Source organism: Podarcis gaigeae (assembly GCF_964106915.1).
Source record: "Podarcis gaigeae genome assembly, chromosome: 2".
NCBI lineage: Eukaryota > Metazoa > Chordata > Lepidosauria > Squamata > Lacertidae > Podarcis > Podarcis gaigeae.
The window spans coordinates 62,193,278-62,212,618 of record NC_139679.1 but is presented as its reverse complement, the minus strand read 5'-3'; the positions used below and the strand labels follow the sequence as shown (position 1 = coordinate 62,212,618).

The window sequence follows — 19,341 nt, the reverse complement described above, 5'->3', positions numbered from 1 at the left end:
ATGAACATTAATCACCAATAGATTAAAGGCTGGGAAACGGGCCTGGAACTTAGACAGGCATGAAACCTCCTAATTAAATTATAACTAAAGATTGATATAGCATGACCAAAACAATTACTAATGATTGATCATAACATGAAAGAATATAACAATCGAGTTCCGTAGATGTGGTCAGCTATGCTTTGAGAACAGGTCATCATGGACTTAAGATGAACTGAGCAAGGAGGGAATGTCTTGATGTTTGGAACAGGTTCATACAGTGTGTGCAGAAGCAGAGAAAAGCTTATGAGTGAGACTTCCCAGAATGCCAGAGAAAAGAAGCAAGAAGCAAGACTTCCCATAATGCTGCAGTTATGTGCAGGAACAGAATTTCCCTTCATCTCCCCCTTTTTTCTTATTTGCAAGGCATTCTGGGTGAATAAGACGAAAATATTTCGGGATACGTGGTTTGCCAGCGCATGCCCAAGATAAGTTCGCCAGGGAGGATGGGACAAAAAATACTACGAGATACATGGTTTGCCAACGCATGCTCGAAATAAATCTGCCCATATCTCCCCTTTATTTTACTGTTGGTGTTGCCATTTCGCAAAGTAAGCAGCAAGGATTTTATTGGGTGGCTGAGGGGGAGAGAGAAACCAAGAGAAAAGACGTATGAGACCAGGGATGCATTGGAGGAAGCAGCATAGTAAAATCAGTATACAAATTATGACAATAGCATATCGAAAGAGATTACGAAGCCAAGTAAGATTTGGCAGCCAAGCGGTAAGCCACTGGGTGAAAGAATCCCAGAAAGCAGGAAATCCAACATCCTGTTTGATGTGATGTGTGAGATTTTGTAAATGAGAAATCTGGTTTAATATTATAAGATGCCACGTACGGGGTTGATAAATCAATGGCCAAAGATGGGCGTCGGCGCACTTGGTTACCCCAGAGTTGGTAACTGGCATAACCAAGGGTGCAGAGAGAATCATTTTGGGGTAGGGATGAGAACCACCAAGTATATATCAAAGGGATCATGACAAACAGGGATAAGGCAAGAACCAAGGATTTCACCTATTGATACCTGTTGGGTCAGGCAAAAGGAAGAAACATTGAGGGTTTTTGCAAAAGATTCCCACACATTTATTGGTGTGGAATCACCGCTGTTAGGAAAAACAAAACACTGAAAATGAGCACTATCATGGAATTTATATTAAGGCAGGAAATGAGGCACAGAAGCAAATCTCCATTTCCCACTTTTCTTCTCTTTTTTTGACGAAGATGGGGGTATTATCCGTCAGGCGGTCTGCATTGTTTAGCAAAATGACCAGGGCACTTGCAGTTAAAACAATTATCAGTTGGCTTATTGCCAGCCTGGATGGTGCCGGCAAGCAAGGACATCGCATGGCTCTGGCTTCCAATTTCGCCATAAAGTTGATTGGCTGAATGCTGTGGATCAGACAGGGCTACAGCGCCATGCTTAAATTCACTGTCAAAAACTACATACTGCGCTGGAGACAGAAGCATGCGCATCAAATCTTTCCAATCTTGGGGTAGCATTGTGTAACCAGTTGCTATCCCCTCCAGCATCCCTGTCACATAGGAGGATTTATTTTTTTTTGAATACATTTTTATTAAAGTTATACACAAAACAGACATATAAATATATATATACACAGAATATATATATATATATAATATATATACACAGAAAAGATTACAAAAAGGGGTCACTACAACAGAGATATACAAGCCAACTTTTTCCTTTTTCCAACTATACAAAGAAAATAGTTTAGCTACATCATGCAAAAAAAAAAAGAAAAAGAAAAAGAAATACACCCTGAACTCCCTTCCACCCTTTTGGTAAGTATCGAATATCTACTTCCATTACGTATTTGATTTTTAATTTATAATCCTAAATTCACTCGCTGGTAGTATTGTTCTAACCCCGCCAGTTCACATTAGACATTTATTCCAATATAGTTCCAGTATTTACTCCAGTTTTTCAGAAATTTCTGTTCATCTTGATCTCTTATTTTACCAGTTAATTTATCAAGCTCAGCATAATTTACCATTTTAATCTGCCAGTCATTTATGCTGGGGATGGTTTCCACTTTCCAGTATTGTGCCAACATAATTCTCGCTGCTGTGGTGGCATAGAGGAATATCGTCTTGTCTTCCTTTTTGATTTCTTTGCCCGTCATTCCCAGCAAAAAGGCTTCAGGTCTTTTGGGAAAAGTGTACTTAAGTATTTTTTCAAGCTCATTATAAATTAATTCCCAAAAGCCTTTCACCTTTTTACATGTCCACCATAAATGATATAGGTCACCCTCCACCTCACCACACTTCCAGCATTTCTTATCCTTTAATCTATACATTTTGGCCAATTTCACAGGGGTGTGGTACCACCTATATAACATCTTCCAAACATTTTCTCTCAGTGCCATACATGCTGTAAACTTTATGTTACAATTCCACACTTCCGACCACCTTTCGAAATCGATGTTATAGCCAAAGTCAATTGCCCATTTAATCATTGCCTCCTTCACCTCCTCGTCCTTTGTATACCACTCTAATAGTATATCATAGATTCTGGATAGGGTTTTGTTTTTGCCTTCTACTACTTCTATGTTAAATTTTGATTTTTTATCATCAAAACCCAACTTCTTCTTATCCTCTTTTAACAAATCATTCACCTGGTGGTATTGCAACCAACCAGTGAATAAGCTTTTTATCTCTTCATAAGGTCTGAGTTTGGGCCCTTGGTCTGTTTTTCTTAACATTTCTTCATAGGTGGTGTTTTTCTCCTCCGTGTTTGTTTTCTTGACCGTCAAAACCTCTATTGGTGAAATCCACCAGGGAGTCTTTCTTTCAAGGAGGTTTTTATTCCTTTCCCATGCTTGGTATATCGGTCCCCTAAAAATATGGTTTAAAAAGCTCTTGTGGACCTTCACTTTCCCATACCAAAGGTACGAATGCCATCCGTACCAATTATTAAAACCTTCCAGGTCCAATAGGTCTCTATTCTCCAGTTTTATCCAATCTTTTAACCAGAGTATGCAAGCCGCTTCATAGTATAGACTTAGGTCCAGGAGAGAAAAGCCCCCTCTTTCTTTTTTATCTATCAAAATTTTCATTTTTATCCGTGGCCTTTTCCCCTGCCAAATATATTTCGCCAAGGCTCTCTGCCACTCTTTACATTGTTTTAAGCCTTTAAGTATGGGGATAGTTTGAAATAGAAATAGCATTCTAGGCAGAATATTCATTTTAACAACAGCTATCCTCCCCAAAAAGGAGAGTTTCATCCTCCCCCAAATTTCCATGTCTTTCTTTATACTCCTCCAGGTGACATCATAATTATCCTTATATAAATTTATGTTCTTAGCTGTGACCCATATTCCAAGATATTTCACTTTCTTAGCTACCGCAATTTCCGTCCTTCGTTCTAGATCTATCATTTCTTCATTTGTTAGATTTTTGACCAACATTTTGGTTTTATTTTTATTTACCTTAAGTCCTGCCACGGCTCCAAATTCGTCAATTTTTTGTAAAGCTTCTTTTACGCTATTTTTTGGGTCTTCTAAGGTTAATACGATGTCATCTGCAAAGGCCTTGATTTTATATTCCCTCTTTCCTACCTTGACTCCTTTAACTTCTGTTGCCCCCCTCAGTCTCTCGTTCAGTATTTCTAATACTGTTATAAACAATAGAGGAGACAGGGGGCAGCCCTGTCTAGTTCCTTTATATATGCTAAAGTATTCTGTTGTGGTGTTATTTATTACCAATTTTGCCTTCTGTTCCTTATATATTGCTTCTATGCCTTTTCTAAATTTCTCTCCCATTCCCATCGTTTCCAGACTTTTCTTCAAGAAATCCCACGAGATATTATCAAATGCCTTTTCAGCGTCTATGAACACCAAGGCCGCTTGTCTATCTATACTCATATCCAAATATTCAATAATATCTATCAAGTTCCTTACATTTTCCCTTAATTGTCTCCCTGGGAGGAAGCCCGTTTGATCTTTATGTATTTTATTGTTCAGGACCTTTTTTAATCTTTCTGCCATTATATCTGCAAATAGCTTGTAATCATTATTTAATAATGAAATTGACCTATAGTTTTTCACTTCCAAGGTATCTCATCTTTTTTAGGAATCAAGGTGATATATGCTTCCTTCCAGGTATTCGGGATCCTTCCTTCCTTTAATATATTATTCATCACTTCTCCTAACACTGGGGATATTTGGTTACTTAGCGTTTTGTAATATTTGGCCGAAAGGCCATCTGGCCCTGGCACTTTCCCACTTTTCATCTTTTTAATGGCCTTCTTTATCTCTCCTTGAGTAATTGTCTGGTCTAATATCTCTTTTTCTTCTTTTGAAATTTGTTTTAGGTGATGTTCTTGCAAAAAGCAGTCTATTTCTTGTTTTGTTTCCTTTCCTCTTTTATATAAATCCTTATAATATTTTTGGAATATCTTTCTTATTTCTTTTGGTTCTTCCACAATCCTTTCTCCTTCCCTTATCTTACTAATCGTGTTTTGTTTTCTTCTTTCTCTTATTTGCCACGCCAAATATTTGCCTATCTTATTTGCAGATTCAAACGTCCTCTGATTCATCCTTTTAATTTTCCATTCTACCTCTTGGTCAATTATTGTAGAAAATTTAGCTTGTAGTATCTTTATATTCTGCTTTGCGGTCTCCTCACTGGAGTTGATAGTTAACTTTCTTTCATTTTCCATAATCTGTGTTAGGATCTGTTCCTTCTTTGTCTCTTTTTCTTTTCTTATTTGACTATTTTTCTGTATTAGAAAGCCCCTCATAACTGCCTTAAATCACAGTTCTTTTTCAATAGTACATGTGTAATCTGGTTCCTTTTATTTTTATTGTTCAGCCCATTCACATTCCAGTTTAGTATTTTTAACGCCATCTGTTATGTAATATTAATTAACTTATCAGGCCTATGCACAATCTACTGTTCTTTGTCTCCTTTCTCTAGTTCTTCTCTTTCTCCTATTGAACTCTCCTCTCTTTCTTCTTCTTCACTCCCCCCCTTTCTTCCCCCTGCTGGTTCTCCACCTCCTCCTCCCCCATCATTTTCCCCAGGTCCTTCTCGTATCTCCTTGCAAATTTTTGAAGTTCTAAAATGGTAGACAGTTTAAACTTTTTTTCCTTGAAATAAAATGAGATACCTTCCGGAAACTCCCATCTGTACAAGATCCCATTTTTCTTCAATTGATTTGTTAATTTTTTATATGGGTCCCTCCTTCGAAGAAATCTCGAAGGAATCTCTTTATAAATAATAATTGGGTTTTCTTCAATATATAACTTTTTAACGTAATTCTGTTTCAAAATTTCATTTCTTATCTCCAATAAATTAAACATGGCTATTACATCTCCTGGCAGTTTTTTCCCTCTGGCTTTGGCCGATTTTATTCTTATTCAGAATATGTTTACCAAGGAATGGTTTATCTCTTCTTCTTTTCTATCTAACCATGTTGCCAGCTCTTTCACCACTTTAACTCGAATATTCTCATTTGAATCCTCTGATATTCCTCTAAATTTTAGATTAGATTGATTTTGTCGCATCTGCGTCATAGCCATGTTATCCAACAACTCTTCCTGTGTCGCTCCTATCTCTTTAACTTCTAGTCTAATCCTGTCCATCTCTTTCTTGCTGTCTTTCGTATCCTTTTGCACCCTCTTCACTGAGTCCTCCAAAACCTTAGTTCTTACCGAGAGATCTTTAACTTTTCCTATCAATTCCCCCACCACTCCCTCCAGTTTCTTATCTAAAGTATCTTGTACCTCTATCAATTTTCTCTCGATATACTGTTCATTATTTTTAAATTCCTTTCTTATTTCGGCCATCAAACTATCATAATCTCTAATTTCTCTTGCATCCTTCCCCTCTTCTTGTCTTGAAGGCCTCCTTTCCCCTGGTGTTGCCACACCCTTCTTAGAACCGTTCGGCATTTGTATATTTAAGATTGATTCCTCCTAATATACTGTAGGGATAGGGTATAGAGGTAACAAAGCTAACGTCTCTCAGATATTACAACAAGGGTCCAAAATTAACTAAATTGGTACACTGCAAGAGTTAGCCCTTATTTGAGATCAAATAATGATAATACAATTTTAACTGTACCTAAATCAAGACACGTATTTAAATCCTCAAAGTCTTATGGTTAAATATAATAGACACCTGAACCACCAAAGGCACTTCCAAATTCAGGGGATTCCCAAATTCGTGGGCAGGGTCCTGCGAAGACGTATTCTTTAACTTTAAGTCCCGAGGTGTATGTCTCTTTAAATCCCGAAGAGAGTCGCAGCCATCTCTGAAGATCGAAAAAACGTATCAGATTGGGATGACGAAAGCGGGTCCCCTTTAACTTGCTCAATATGGCGATCTTTCACAGTCTCACAGTCCCTGTCTTTAAACACAGTCTCACAGTCTTTAAACACAGTCTCACAGAGTGCTGAGAGGGTGCCTATATTCCACACTCCATTTAAGTCCCAACTCTCCCCAAACCTGAGATTTAAACCTGAGATTTAAAAGCAGAAATCCTCCACCGAAACCCGCGTTGGCTATAGCGCTCTCCGTCCCGATGAAACAGAAAAGTCTTTTTCCCCTCTCTCTAGTCCATTTAATAGTTTCGCTGTTACACTACTGTTAACTTGCCTCCGACTCTTTGTACTTTGTGTCTGAGGTCTTTCCACCACACTCACTTGGCGGCTTGTTTCTTTTTCTTGTTTCCTCTCTCCCAGCGTCTCGCTATACTCTTTTTTCACCTTACCGCCAGGGGTGGACTCCTCCTCCTTTTCACCAATTATTTCTTCTCCGCTGGGTTCTTATCAGAGCGTTCCTTTAATCTTATCTAAGTATTTTCCAATATTTCTTTTGTCCCCACTGCTTTTTCCACAGTGTTTTATAGCTACTTCCCAGCTTCTCCGCTGTTGTTGGAGGTCTGCCGCTTTCCCTCGGAGCTTGAGGCTTCACAGCATGGAGTCTGTTGCCTCCCCTTTATGCTGCAGCTCCAGCCTTGTTAAACGCCGGCAACACAGGCGAGCACAGGCAGCGTCGCAGGGTGCTTTGTCCCGCAGGATTCCCTCCTGTGGTTTCAGGGTTCACGTAGCCTTCGCGACCCCTCTAAATCTCCATGCTGTTCGAGACTCCCCCGGAGGAGTTATCTCGCACTCCTTTTCGGCGGCCGCGGCGTCCCGGAAGTCCATGCCACATAGGAGGATTTTAAGCCAGAATCAGCGATGGCCCTCCTCAGTTCTCTCATAACAGAATAAGGAAGTGTCTCATACAACACCTGTTGTTGCGCAGTCCCTTGGTTTGTATAAGAAATAGGGAAAGCAGATGGTAATTCCCCAGCCCACTCAGATTCATCCTCTAAGGACAGGACCCTTTCTGCCTTGCCTGAGAAAGTGCGGCACGCATATCTCCAATTTCTTGAACAGATCTCTGTTTTTTCCCATTCTATTGTTTCTCGCTATTTATTTGCACTGCTCATTTAAGAAGGCCCTCTTGTCTCTCCCTGCTATTCTTTGGAAGTCTGCATTCAATTTCCTGTATTCTTCACGATCTCCCTTGTATTTTGCTTGCCTTCCCTCTGCTGCGATTTGTAAGGCCTCACAGGACAGCTACTTTGCTTTCTTGCATTTCCTTTTCACTGGGATAGTTTTCATTGCTGCCTCCTGTATGATATTACGAGCTTCCATCCATAGTTCTTCAGGCACTCTGTCCACCAAATATAAATCCTTAAATCTGTTCCTCACTTCCACTGTGTATTCATAAGGGATTTGATTTAGATTGTATCTTACTAGCCCAGTGGTTTTCCTTACTTTCTTCAGTACAAGCTTGAATTTTGCTATAAGAAACTGATGATCTGAGCCACAGATCTACTTTTTGCTAACTGTATAGAGCTTCTCCATATTTGGCTGCAGATAATATAATCAATCTGATTTCGATGCTGCCCATCTGGTGATGTCCATGTGTAGAGTTGTCTCTTGCGTTGTTGGAAAAGAGTGTTTGTGATGACCAGTTTGTTCTCTTGACAGAACTCTATTGGCCTTTGCCCTGCTTCGTTTTGAACTCCAAGGCCAAACTGGCCAGTTGTTCCTTTCATCTCTTGATTCCCTACTTTAGCATTCCAATCCCCTATAATGAGAAGAACGTCTTTCTTTGGTGTTAGTTCTAGGAGGTGTTGTAAGTCTTCATAGAATTGGTCAATTTCAGTTTCTTCAGCATTGGTAGTTGGTGCATAAACCTGGACTACTGTGATGTTACAAGGTCTGCCTTGTAAGTCGTATCGAGGTCATTCTATCATTTTTTTAGATTGTGTCCCAGTACAGCTTTTGCCACTCTTGGAGTCGTATCGAGGTCATTCTATCATTTTTTTAGATTGTGTCCCAGTACAGCTTTTGCCACTCTTTTGTTGACTATGAGGGCTACTCCATTTCTTCTACAGGATTTTTGCCCACAGTAGTAGATATGATGATCATCCGAACTGAATTTGCCCATTCCCTTCCATTTTAGTTCACTGATGCCCAAGATGACAATATTTATTCTTGCCATCTCATGCTTGACCACATCCAGCTTACCATGATTCATGGATCTTACATTCCAGGTTCCGATGCAATATTTTTCTTTACATCACTGGACTTTCCTTTCACTTCCACGCATATCTGCAACTGAGCATCCTTTCGGCTTTGGCCCAGCCACTTCATCAGCTCTGAATCTACTTGTACTTGTCCTCCGCTCTTCCTCAGTAGCATGTTGGACGCCTTCCGACCTGAAGGGCTCATCTTCCAGCGTCATAACTTTTATATGCCTGTTGTTATTGTCCATGGAGGTTTCTTGGCAGGGATACTGGAGTGGCTTGCTGGTTCCTGCTCCAGGTGGATCACGTTTAGTCAAAACTTTCCCCTATGACCTGTCTGTCTTGGGTGGCCCTACATGGCAAAGCTCATAGCTTCTCTGAGTTATTCAAGCCCCTTCAGCATGACAAGGCAGAAATCCATGAAGGGCATAAATCTTTACTCAAAGTAAAAACTGCCCATTGTGGCATACTCTCAACATGTCCCAATTTTCCAGAGACAGTCCTGGAATTACAGAAGCCATTTCTGATTTTATCCCAGAATGTCCCACTTTTCCTTCTTCCTCCCCTCCATGTTTTGGAGAACAAATAAAAGTGGTGTGTTTTTATGTGTAGGTGCAAAAGCGGACTCCTGTTTCTACTTAAAATAAAATCCTTGCACCAAATGAAAGGAATGGTGAAATTGGCATTCATAGTAAGATTACCATTCATGTAAGTAAGATGGCATTCATGCTAGATTCTGGCAGCTCATGTAATTTCTTCAGCAGAGACTTCGCTCTGGAGCATCAGCTCCACCTGTTGCCACTAGATTTTCCCTTGCAGGTGAACACCAGCGATGGCAGGGAACTCCTGGGAGGGGAAGTGACACACCAGACATTGCCAATGCGAATGAGTGTCTCCAGGCACACGGAAACCATTGCCTTTCACGTGGCCACGCTGGCAGGACCCCCAATAATACTGGGAATGAGCTGGCTGGCAATACATGACCCAGTAGTGTCATGGCATCAGCGGTCGGTCACCTTTGGGTCAGCTTACTGCTTAGAACACTGTCTGGGAGGGAAGGAACCAAGGATGACTGTGGCCAAGGTAGCTGGGGTGGCCCTGGAGCAAAAAAGGGAGGTGCCACCGCAATATGCAGATTTGAAGGAAGTCTTCAGCGAGAGGGAGGCAGACAGACTGCCCCCCCCACAGACCATTTGACTGCCAAATCAACCTTCTTCCAGGGGCTCAGTTACCGGTGGGTAAGCTGTATGCCATGTCCGACAGGGAGATGCAGGAGTTGCGGCAGTTTATTGACAAAAACCTGAAGAGGGGTTTCGTAAGGGAATCCAAGGCGGTGGGGGGCAGTCCCGTGTTCTTTGTGGACAAAAAAGAGACTAATCAGCCCAGATTAGTTGTGGATTACAGGGCCGTAAACCTGGTGTCAGAACCCGTGACTTTCCCAATGCCCAGGATCGACGATATTTTGACACGTGTGAGGCGGGGAAAGATTTTTACCAAGTTGGACCTCAGGGGAGCATATAATCTGATTAGGATAAGGGAGGGGGACGAATGGAAAATGACCATGTTCACCTCCCTGGGGGCTTTTGAGTACTTAGTCATGCCATTTGGATTACAATCGGGGTCTGCCTGCTTTCAAGCCTGGAGAAGAGGAGGTTAAGGGGTGATATGATAGCCATGTTCAAATATATAAAAGGATGTCACATAGAGGAGGGAGAAAGGGTGTTTTCTGCTGCTCCAGAGAAGCGGACACGGAGCAATGGTTCCAAACTACAAGACAAAAGATTCCACCTAAACATTAGATAGAACTTCCTGACAGTAAGAGCTGTTCGACAGTGGAATTTGCTGCCAAGGAGTGTGGTGGAGTCTCCTTCTTTAAAGGTCTTTAAGCAGAGGCTTAAACCATATGTCAGGAGTGCTCTGATGGTGTTTCCTGCTTGGCAGGGGGTTGGACTCGATGGCCTTTGTGGTCTCTTCCAACTCTATGATTCTATGATTCTAGTAAGATGTAACCAATCCACTTTAAATTATTTAATTGTAATGCTTCTGCAGCCACTCAGGTATGGAGGGTTGCAACACAGGCAATTGGCTATGTCATTTGCCAAAACCTTCTCTCTCAAGGAATTGGGGTTGAAACATCTATATTTGTCCAGGCCTTAGGCAGTTGAGCATTACATTATTCTTTTATTATTCTATTTCCTCTTCCCCTTTTTCTTCTCTGCCCTGCTATTTTGTCCCTCTCGGTTTCTCTTCTCACCTTTCTCCATCAGTCTTTCTATTTTGAATTACAACCAGACTCTCACTTATATTCTCTCGCCCTTCTGTACCCATTTCCCTTTCCACGGTTCTCATTCCAAGGTTTTTCGGAATGGGTGGAGCACTGGCTTACATGCAGGAGGTGCCTCTCTCTGGCACCTCCAATTAAAGGAAAAGCATGTCATGGGCAAAGCCTTTCTCATTCCAAGATTCTGGAGAGCTACTCCCAATGCAGAGTAGACAAGGGGTGGCCAACATGGTGAGCTTCATAGGTTGTTGAACTCCATCCATCAGTACTATCAGTCCCAGTCAGCCTGGCCAATGGGCATGGATGGCCAAAGTTGGAGAACCATATTGGCAACCTCTACAGCTGGGCAGGTGCTTTGGCTGCTTGATAGGTTCATATATGTTTATCTTCTACCATTTTGTCTTCCAATAATGCTTCTGACAAAGTTTGCAAGATCTAAGCAATGTATTTATTTCTAAAATAGTTTCAGGAGAGGGAGGAACCCATAGACGTTGATGTTCTAATTGCATCAATTTCTACAAGCCAGAAATGGTGAGTGGTGAGTGGACAGAGGCATTGATCCGTAGTCATCATCATCTCCACCATCCAGAAAGAGTAATGATTATTGGGTGTTTCTGATTATTAACCAATGCTGCAAATATATATGGAGAAATGCCATATCTGGCTATTAAGCAACTTATGGAGTGCATTGTGCTGTGGGAGAAAGGAAGAGAAGAGTGTCAGGGAAAGTGGTAAGGAGGAAGAAAATGTGAGCAACTCATATGTATTTCTTTATTTGGAATCAGTGGCAGATGATGCCCATTGGGATTGGTGGCATGGGAGGCAGGGAGACCAACAGCAGATGGAGCCAGAGCAAATGACAGCTGCAACCACAGCCAATGAGAGGGCCCCACCTACTGAGCTCTACAGGGGCAACACTGAGATGAAGGAGGAAGCTCTCAAGGAGTTCCACTCCTTGGCTGGTGGTCAGTAAGAAGGTGGGCATGTGAAGACTCCCTAGAGGCAGACTAAGGCTGGTGGGACCGTGTCCTATTTGCCTCAATGGGTCTCACCATTCTAGTTCAAAACTGAGCCACTCAACACAGTTAAGAAATGCAGAAATTTTGGGGGTGGGAAACAGACCCTATAAAAATTTATGCCAATGAAAGAAGAGCAGATAAAATAAACAACACAGAGGTGTAAAAACCAAAGAGCTGAAGCAGCCAAGTATACTGACAGCAGCAAGAAAAGGTTTTGATATGTGGCCAGGAAGGACGGGTCCTCACTAAGGTCTTTGGGGGGAATATGAACCTTCAAATATGATAGCCACCTAGGCCAGCATTCCATGCGTAACTTTTGGGCTGGGTTTTTTCCAGTCTCCAGCCAAGTGGAAGCTGCCTCCTTGCAGCTGGGACTGAAGCTACTTTAATTCTAATTAACTGGAATCTGAGCCCCATAAGGCAGCCAAAGACAGAGTTGCTAGTCCTAACCAGGCCATCAACTAGAGATGGGAACTAGGTAGAAAGGTAAGGGTAAAGGACCCCTGGACAGTTAAATTCAGTCAATGGTGACTGTGGGGTTGTGGTGCTCATCTTGCTTCAGGCCGAGGGAGCCGGCATTTGTCCACAGACAGCTTTCCGGGTCATGTGGCCAGCTGGGACTGAAGCTACTTTAATTCTAATTAACTGGAATCTGAGCCCCATAAGGCAGCCGAAGACAGAGTTGATAGTCCCCAACCAGGCCATTACAGACAGCTTTTCAGGTCATGTGGCCAGCATGACTAAATAATAATGCTATTAATCATAATTTATTATTTATACCCCACCCATCTGGCTGGGTTTCCCCAGCCACTCTGGGTGGCTACTAACAGAATATTAAAATACAATAGTCTATTAAACATTAAAAGCTTCCCTAAACAGGGCTGCCTTCAGCTTTTGGTGCAACGGAACACAATGATGAAGGCAGAGCGCATGGAAATGCCATTCACCTTCCCACTGCAGCGGTACCTATTTATCTAATTGAACTGGCGTGCTTTTGAAATGCTAGATTGGCAGGAGCTCGGACAGAACAACTGGAGCTCAGCCCATTGCAGGTATTCGAACTGCCTGCCTTCTGATTGGCAAGCCCAAGAGGCTCAGCGGTTTAGACCACAGCGCCACCCGTGTCCCTCAGCTGGTCTCTAGACAGACCCTGCCCGGGAGCCAGAATTGCTGGAGTCCCACCACACACACCACCCCAGCTGAGGGATGTAGAACCAACTCCTTCTTATCCATTCCCACAGCTAGGTCCAAATTGTCTGCTGCCCTTAGCAAATCAACCCCCCACTCAATTCCTGATAGCTTCAGGTGCTTTAATTATGATTAAGCATGGAAATCAGACCTCAGTTAATTTCAGTGATTTAACTACAGTGGTACCTTGGTTGTCGAACGTAATCTGTTCCAGAAGACCATTCGACTTCTGAAACTTTCGACAACCAAGGCGCAATGGGCAGTCGGCAAATTCAATTGAGACAATTGAGAAATGAGCTTCAGTAGCCGTTCGACTTCCGAGGTGCATTCAAATCGGAAGCATTTATTTCCAGGTTTCCGGCGAAAACCAAAATGTTCAACTTCTGAAGCATTCAGCAAACGAGGTACCACTCTACTCAAACTGTAGTGGTGATTCAGATTTGTGAATCTCTCTGAGACTAAATATAGCTCCTCAGATTCTGTTTCACACAGAGACATTCATACACATCTACAATAAAAAAATATTGAGATCAAGTTGCCTTACCAACGTTCTCAAAGTATTTGATGTGTGCCTCAGGAAAGTTTTGCTCCAAAACTAATTTCTTGAATTTTTCTTTGATGTCACCTCCCACTTCCGATCCCCTAGCTTCAAACACAAGCAAAGGTTGAGTAAATTGTTGTTCTCAGAAAGGCTGAAATATCTGTTTTATGTCTATAGAGACCCAAAGTCGTCTCTTATTCTTGCCATCTTCTCTGGATTGTCCATTGGACAGGAACAGAACCCCCATGAAACCAGAGAAGAGGATCTAAGCAGGCCTGGCCAGACTTGGCCCTCTAGAGGTTTTGGGGCTACAATTCCCATCATCCATGACCACTGGTCCTGCTAGCTAGGGATGATGGGAGTTGTAGTCCCAAAACATCTGGAGGGCCATGTTTGGCCATGTCTGATCCAAAGGAACTGAAAGCCTACACAGGTGCTGACTGTCCCTATTTGCTAGTGGGAGGCTTTATGGTAGCTGCTCTTTCTGCTGGATCACTGTTAATATTGCAGCCCCCTGTTTCCTTTTATTTTGGGGACACCTTTTATCTTCATGTGAAGTGCTAAAGTGGCCGTTCTTTAGGGTTCAACTCCCTTTTCCAAAAAAGATATTCCTTCATCCCGGGAAGGGCTGATTATTCCATTAGCCACTTTTTATTCTAGAAGATTATTGTAGTCAAGATTTTAAATAGGTTTTTATCCTTCTTTTTAACTCTGTACAGTACAGGTGACTGCTGACAGCATAAAAAGAGGGGGGGGGGTGTATATTAGCCAGATAAGTATAGATAAAGATATTCAATAATTTTGTATTCTATTATTGTATGTTAACTAGAGCCGTAATTGGATTGAACAGAACTTAGGGTACCCTTCCATAAACTTAGGGTATCCGTCCAGAGGTTTTAGGCAAAACCTTCCACCAGCCACCAAACTGTACTGCAGGAGAAACAGGCAGGACAGAGCCAACTCCTTCAGCACAGCAGAGTGAGGAGCAGCACTGGCTCTGCCTCCTTCCTTTGAACTTTTCCTGCTCTGGCTGGTCCACAGAAAAACTTGAAACTCAGAACTTGAAACTGAGCTTGCTTCTTTCCTCTCCTCCCAACCCATTCTCCTTTTGTGACTTTTAGGGCGTGTGTGTGTGTGTGTGTGTGGTGTGTGTGTGTGTGTGTGTGTGAGAGAGAGAGAGAGAGAGAGAGAGAGAGAGAGAGAGAGAGATAGATTTGTAACTTCTTTGTGGCTGAAGAATGAGTTGAAAAACAGCAACACTAACTAACTAGCATCCTTTTACGCTGAACCACAGATATGCCACAGGGTGGAGTGAGGGTTATTGGTTTGTTTGTTTTATGTTGTGAACTGCTCTGAGATCTATGGGTGAAGAGCTGTATTTAATAAATAAAAATAAAATCCATCGCCATAACACATACCAGACAGATAGATAGCTTCATGTTCAAATTTCTTCTTGTGCATAATGACATACTTTTCATAATCAATATCCATGATATGGGCAATACCATCTATACAGGAAACAACACAAGATATCAACTGAAGGAAGCGGGTTCCTCATTTCTTGGATGTTAGTGGGGGGGGGCAGGCAAATGGGGATCAGCCACTCTTAGTCACCTTAATTATTCATTCTTTCTCCCACCCCCTCATTAATATATCTTCAGAATTTTAAGGGAGGTGAATCTCCATGACTTAATAAGTGTCCTGCCCAGGTCCACTGCCACAGATTGCCCTACCTAAAGCAGGCAGTGGGAATCACCATTCCTTCACCCCCACACATTTCATCTTGCTCCCTGTCTTACTATTCCCCTCTTTTAGCCATGGTGTTAGGCATGGCAGACTCCTCCAGCTCTTGAGCCAGAGAAAAGGGCGTCCTTCTTAAAAGGAAGCGGTTTGTGTGGCCAAGGCTGCAAGTACTATGCTGAAAATCTAAAGTTAAATGTAAATGTTGACTAGTTACATAGGAAATATATGATTATGTGGACACTCTCTCAACCCCTTCCCCAGAAGGCCTTGCTTTGAGGAAGGACACCTCCTTGCCTCTTTCTCAATACAGTCTTACCTCTAGCTGCGTTCGCTTCATGTTGCGTTCGCTTCATGTTGCAGATGCATTCTGCACGCTTCGCGCATGCACAGAATGGCCGTGTGCACTCCATGCTTGCGCAGAAGCACCGCTCTAGTTGCGGACTTTCCGGGGTGCAAACGGCACCCCACAACATATTGTGTCCACACCTAGAGATACCACTGTATGTGGCAGGGAGGAGGGGGGACCTTAGACCCTGTTTGGAGAGTAGCAGAGCAAGCAGGTTGCAGAGAGGCTCCAGACAGTGAGAACTCACCACCCCTTCTGCTCCTCCTTAACTTTGTTGAGAGCCACCCACAGTGGCTGGGGTAACTCGGTCAGATGGATGGGATATAAGTAACAAAATTGTTGTTGTTGTTTGCCTGGCTCTGTTAAACTAGAACTTTTCCTGCGGGCCTTGGAGAACCTCACTAGAAAAGCAAAAACTAGCTGTGTTGGTCCATTTCAAAAATAATAAAAACCTCTAGGTGAGCATTACATTTATTTCAGCCAATCCTGGTGTCAGGAAAGACTGGCCAACTTTTAAGTTCTCCAGCACTCTTCATCGAGCACAATATTACCAAAATAATGATTAATTTTCCCACCCACCCACCCACCCAAAAAACCAATCAGACTGGGATGATATATATGAGGGCATGATATATATGATGATATATATGATGACATATATGAGGGCAGCTTAAAGGATCTGTTGCAAGATAAAGATTGTAGGGTGACAGAGTCTCTTCCCAGTACTATGAACATCAGTTGTCTGGCTGCCAGGGATTCTGCGATAAAGAAGCAAAGACTGCTCCCCAGGTCTGAGAACATAGATCCCAGCTGCAACCCAGAACTCCCTTGTGCAGCCTTGAGTGAAACACTCAAGTTCCTCCTGGTTAGCAGAGGAGAGATCAAAAGAGAAAGCAGGAGTCTTCCATTTTGAAAAGCCCAAGATTAATTTTGGATGGCAACAAGGCAAATCATATCCTCCTAAGTTGGGAAGTGGAGGCATTGGTTTAACCATCTGCCATGAACCATAACTCAGGGGGTAAATGTGGAATGTCCCTGGTTCAATTCCTGATGTTGTGCAACTTAAAAGGATCCTGTCACTGGGATGGAAAAAGACTTCTGACACGGGGGTGGAAAGAGCCACCGTCAGCCTGAGTGGGTCAAACTCAGGCAAACGGAGAAATAGTTTTTGGCAGTTTCCTGTTACAGCGGTACCTCAGGTTACAGATGCTTCAGGTTACAGACTCCACTAACACAGAAATAGTACATCGGGTCAAAGAACTATGGAGCAAGCATAGCTGCCTTTGTTTTCTCTAGGCTACTTATGTTTAGTGAGACCCAGTGCTTTCTTTCAAAAAAAAAAGTTTAGGGGTCCTCTCATATTCCTACTCATATTGAAATACTCCCCCCTCAATGAGGCCAAACTTAGATTGATAAAATGTTTAAGGGTATGTGTACCCCTGTGTCCCCCCAGAAAAAAAGCACTGGCTAGACCTAGTAACCTTTTTCTAGGCAAGTTATGTATTTCCTAAAATAAACAACCTTATTGGTGGGTGAGTGATTGCATTGCTCTCCTCCTCATAACTTGATTTTGCACTCAAAAGGAAGAATATAAATGGGAAAAAGAACAGATGTTTGAACATTTGCCCAAATCACAGCATCTGGATCTTCCGATCACAAAACATACTTTGTCATCAGGTAATAGGGTGGCTCATGGCACTCATACTTACCAGGAAATTCGAATACACCAGGTTTGTCAGTGTGCTTGAACACAAGAGCTGATTGTTTGCAGACACCATCCCTGGAAAAGAGAGCTAAATGAAAGCACTTCAAAACCAGATACCCAGCCTGCTTCTTGCCTTGCCTCCTCTACTTGTATTTTTTAGGGTGTCAGAGCCACTGATGGAAGAATACAGTACCAGTAAGATGCCTTAGAGTTTACCAGAGGGAAGGATAGCCGGAGTGTCAAGTGGAATAGCACCCTGTTGTGGTCAATGCCTTCAAAATGAACAGGCCTTTTTGGAGGCCTCTACATTATTAAGGGGACGCAGGTGGCGCTGTGGGTTAAAGCCTCAGCGCCTAGGACTTGCCGATCGAAAGGTCGGCGGTTCGAATCCCTGTGGCGGGGTGCGCTCCCGCTGCTCGGTCCCAGCGCCTGCCAACCTAGCAGTTCGAAAGCACCTCCGGGTGCAAGTAGATAAATAGGGACCGCTTATCAACGGGAAGGTAAACGGCGTTTCCGTGTGCGGCTCTGGCTCGCCAGAGCAGCGATGTCACGCTGGCCACGTGACCCGGAAGTGTCTCCGGACAGCGCTGGCCCCTGGCCTCTTAAGTGAGATGGGCGCACAACCCCAGAGTCTGTCAAGACTGGCCCGTACGGGCAGGGGTACCTTTACCTTTACCGTACATTATTAAGTGGCCCTCTCAATAGCTACAGGAAAGGTTTCCGCAGGATTACTCAATATCTCCATTGGCATTCCAGCAATCTTTTATTTATATCACTATGCCCAACCTAAGTGGCTCTTTATGATATATTAAGATAAACAAGACAAAAAAAAAGAGACAATAGGGGATGGGAAACATGTAGTCTTCCCTAAGCAGCAGCTCTATACAAAATCTGGACATTGCTCCATGCAGCTCAATATTGTCTACACTGACTGGCAGTGCCAGAAACTTTATGCCCTTTCTAAAGCATCTCAAAATGATTTCAGGGGAAATCAGGGCTGTGGCTCAGTGGCAGAGCACCTGCTTTGCATGCACAAGGACCCCAGTTCAATCCCCAGCCTATGCATGATGGGAGGAGAGGTATCAGTTGTAAGGTACTAACGACAAATAATTAGCGGTGAGTTTCATATCTCCATTCAAAGCCTCCACTGTTAGGTCCATCGGTGATATTTTCTGATCATACTCAGTCAACTCAGGCAACTTGGAAGCAATACCGATGGGGTGCCACTTCCCGATAACCTAAAATAGAAGAATTTTGATTGACATTTTATAGGGCAGAGAAAGTTGACAAGCAACCACCTCATCTCTAGCATTTTCCTACCAGAGCTAGGAGCATGTATCAAAATCAGGCAGCTTGCTGATCACCAAGCTTGTGGGTCTGGGGGAGAGGCCTTTACTCAAGAGCAAAGCTGCTCTATGGGTATCCTATCTAGGTAAGGCTTCCCCATCCTGTTAATGTGGCTGAAAGTCCCGTCTGTAAACGTCTTACCTTTTGGGGGTCAAAGTTTGGGTACACAGGGATGTCAGCACTGACAGGAAATATGCAGGCAGGGGTCAGTCCAAACACCACCAGCAGCACAGCAATCATCCTGGAGCTGGTTCTCTCCTGCTCTTATACCGTGAACACCGTGTGCAGGGGGAGAGAATGATGGTCCAGGGTTTCAGCAGCCCAGTTTAAATATCTGCCTCCAAATGCCTTCAAAGCACATCCCACTCACCAACTTATGCAAAAGGGAAGAACAGAGTGGGAGGAACAGGGTTATTTTTGAAGGGAATTAGTTTTATTTGTGGTGTGGAACAAGGTGGAGTCTCCTTTGTGCTTCAGAAGAAGGGAACAAACATGCTTGTTCTCTTGGGTTGTTGAGGGGGATGTTCTTGAGGGGGGTGTTCAAGGCTGGCACATTCCCTTCCTGGGCAAGTACAGAGATCACA

General features: G+C 43.0%; 1 protein-coding gene across 1 annotated transcript; it reads right to left on the bottom strand.

Moving 5' to 3' along the window:
- Window positions 1-11,293: 11,293 nt before the first annotated feature.
- LOC310839722 (epididymal secretory protein 4-like) lies at window positions 11,294-19,058 on the bottom strand. Its single transcript, XM_083728647.1, has 6 exons — window positions 18,899-19,058; window positions 18,512-18,648; window positions 17,415-17,485; window positions 15,035-15,124; window positions 13,620-13,721; window positions 11,294-11,561 (listed from the first exon to the last, which is right to left on the bottom strand). The coding sequence occupies exons 1-6, from the start codon at window positions 18,995-18,997 to the stop codon at window positions 11,545-11,547; spliced, it is 516 nt and encodes a 171-aa protein (XP_083584773.1). The 5' UTR covers window positions 18,998-19,058; the 3' UTR covers window positions 11,294-11,544.
- Between the last annotated feature and the right edge of the window lie 283 nt (window positions 19,059-19,341).

Bases quoted from the DNA above. Each gene is read 5' to 3' on its own strand.
- LOC310839722 (XM_083728647.1), bottom strand. From the start codon at position 18,997: ATGATTGCTGTGCTGCTGGTGGTGTTTGGACTGACCCCTGCCTGCATA. The intron at 17,486-18,511 runs GTTAGTACCTTA...TCTCTTTTCCAG, and splicing joins CTCACCGCTAATTATTTGTC to GGATGGTGTCTGCAAACAAT. The intron at 15,125-17,414 runs GTAAGTATGAGT...TTTCCTGTATAG, and splicing joins TGGTGTATTCGAATTTCCTG to ATGGTATTGCCCATATCATG.